This window comes from Anoplophora glabripennis, unplaced genomic scaffold (assembly GCF_000390285.2).
Source record: "Anoplophora glabripennis isolate ALB-LARVAE unplaced genomic scaffold, Agla_2.0 scaffold3742, whole genome shotgun sequence".
NCBI lineage: Eukaryota > Metazoa > Arthropoda > Insecta > Coleoptera > Cerambycidae > Anoplophora > Anoplophora glabripennis.
This window is the reverse complement of record NW_019419975.1, coordinates 2340-3783: the sequence shown is the minus strand read 5'-3', so window position 1 is coordinate 3783 and position 1444 is coordinate 2340. Positions and strand designations below refer to the sequence as shown.

The window sequence follows — 1444 nt, the reverse complement described above, 5'->3', positions numbered from 1 at the left end:
GATTACAAATTTTTTTATTTCACCAAAAAGTATATGTCAAAACGAAAAAAAATATTACAGGCAGAATTCTGTACGATGATATTTTTAAATAGAATTTTTTTTGAAAAAAGTGTTTCAGGCCGAAAAAAATCTCTGAAACCTCTTGATTTTTTTATCTAAAAAAAATTGAGGTTATTTAAGACAGAGAAAGGTATACTTTCACCAAGTTTAGTCAAAATTAAATTATTTTTGTGGAAATGAGAAATAAAAACCGAAAAATCTGAAAAAAAAAACTGTTTTTCACATTTTTCTCGGAAATTTTGAGGTTATGTTAAAAAGTCACCTCTACAAAAGTTGTAGATTTTTGCACAATCTACAACTTTTGTATTAGATACTTTTTTGCTTGACGTCAACTTTCGCCATAAATCCAAATTCACAATTTTTAATAACTTTTTCAACCCCCCAAATCAACCCTCCACCGCCCCTGCTCACGCATTTATTTTTTTCGTTTATTTTAAGCCCCTTTACCATTTCCACTTATGAAAGTCCAGGTAACAATTTTCTTTTTTTTCCCCTTTAAATGAGTTTTATTTTGATCGGTCTACCAGTTAAATACCCCAACACTTACCATGATCTTGCTCGTGGGTCCCGTAATATTCGACGGCGTGTTATTCACCTGCGGCAGGAACGGCACGATGTTGGGAGCGGGCACGTTACTCTGAGGCTTAGTCGTGCTCTTCCTGGCCACCGCCCTCACGGAATTGCTCTCCTGAGAGGCCAGGACGAAATCGTTGTTGCGGGTGTATTGGACGACGGTGGCCGACTCGTTCTGGAACGGTTATCGTTTTCAAACAAAGAACGGGCGGTGTTAACGAGGCGCACTTACCGGTCCAACTTTCCGGGACGTCCTCACGCCGGTGTGCCTGTTGGTCGCCGCCAGCTCTTCCCTGAACATCGGGCTGAGTCGCGTGGATCCCCTGTATATCCACTCGGTGCGGTTGAAACTGTCGAATAGTACCTGCACCAGCGAGCAGTCGACGCTCTGTACCGTACAAAGCCACCATTTTCCTGAAAGAAAGATGTGAAATTTGTTTCTTTACGTAAAAATCGTAAATGAATTTCGAAAACATGACAAATTATTTTGACATTTGTTTTATGTTCTGGAACGAAAAAGACACTTTTACACCAGGAAAATTAGCGAAAATAAAAGAGAAACTCGAAAAAAGTCCTATCCGCGAGATTATTGTAGAATTGTCTAAAGGAACATAATACAAGACATCTCTCATCTCGTGAGTCAAAAACTTTTATTAGCTAACTTTTCTATTTAAACAAATAAGTGAGGAAAACTGTTTTTTCACTTTGCAGGGAAAACCATCAATTTTAGCGAAAAGTGACTCTCAGACAGCTTGTAGGGAGTAAAATTATCTACAAAATGAGACTTGTTAGATTGAAATCGGTTAATAAA

The 1444-nt window shown here is 38.1% G+C and overlaps 1 protein-coding gene across 1 annotated transcript; it reads right to left on the bottom strand.

Annotated features, from left to right (window-relative positions):
• Positions 1-607: 607 nt before the first annotated feature.
• Positions 608-1047, bottom strand: LOC111692824 (histone-lysine N-methyltransferase eggless-like; the record flags this gene model as incomplete). Its single annotated transcript, XM_023456949.1, has 2 exons — positions 608-808; positions 866-1047. Coding segments are annotated over 2 exons (383 nt in total), but the record flags the coding sequence as incomplete, so codon positions are not given.
• Between the last annotated feature and the right edge of the window lie 397 nt (positions 1048-1444).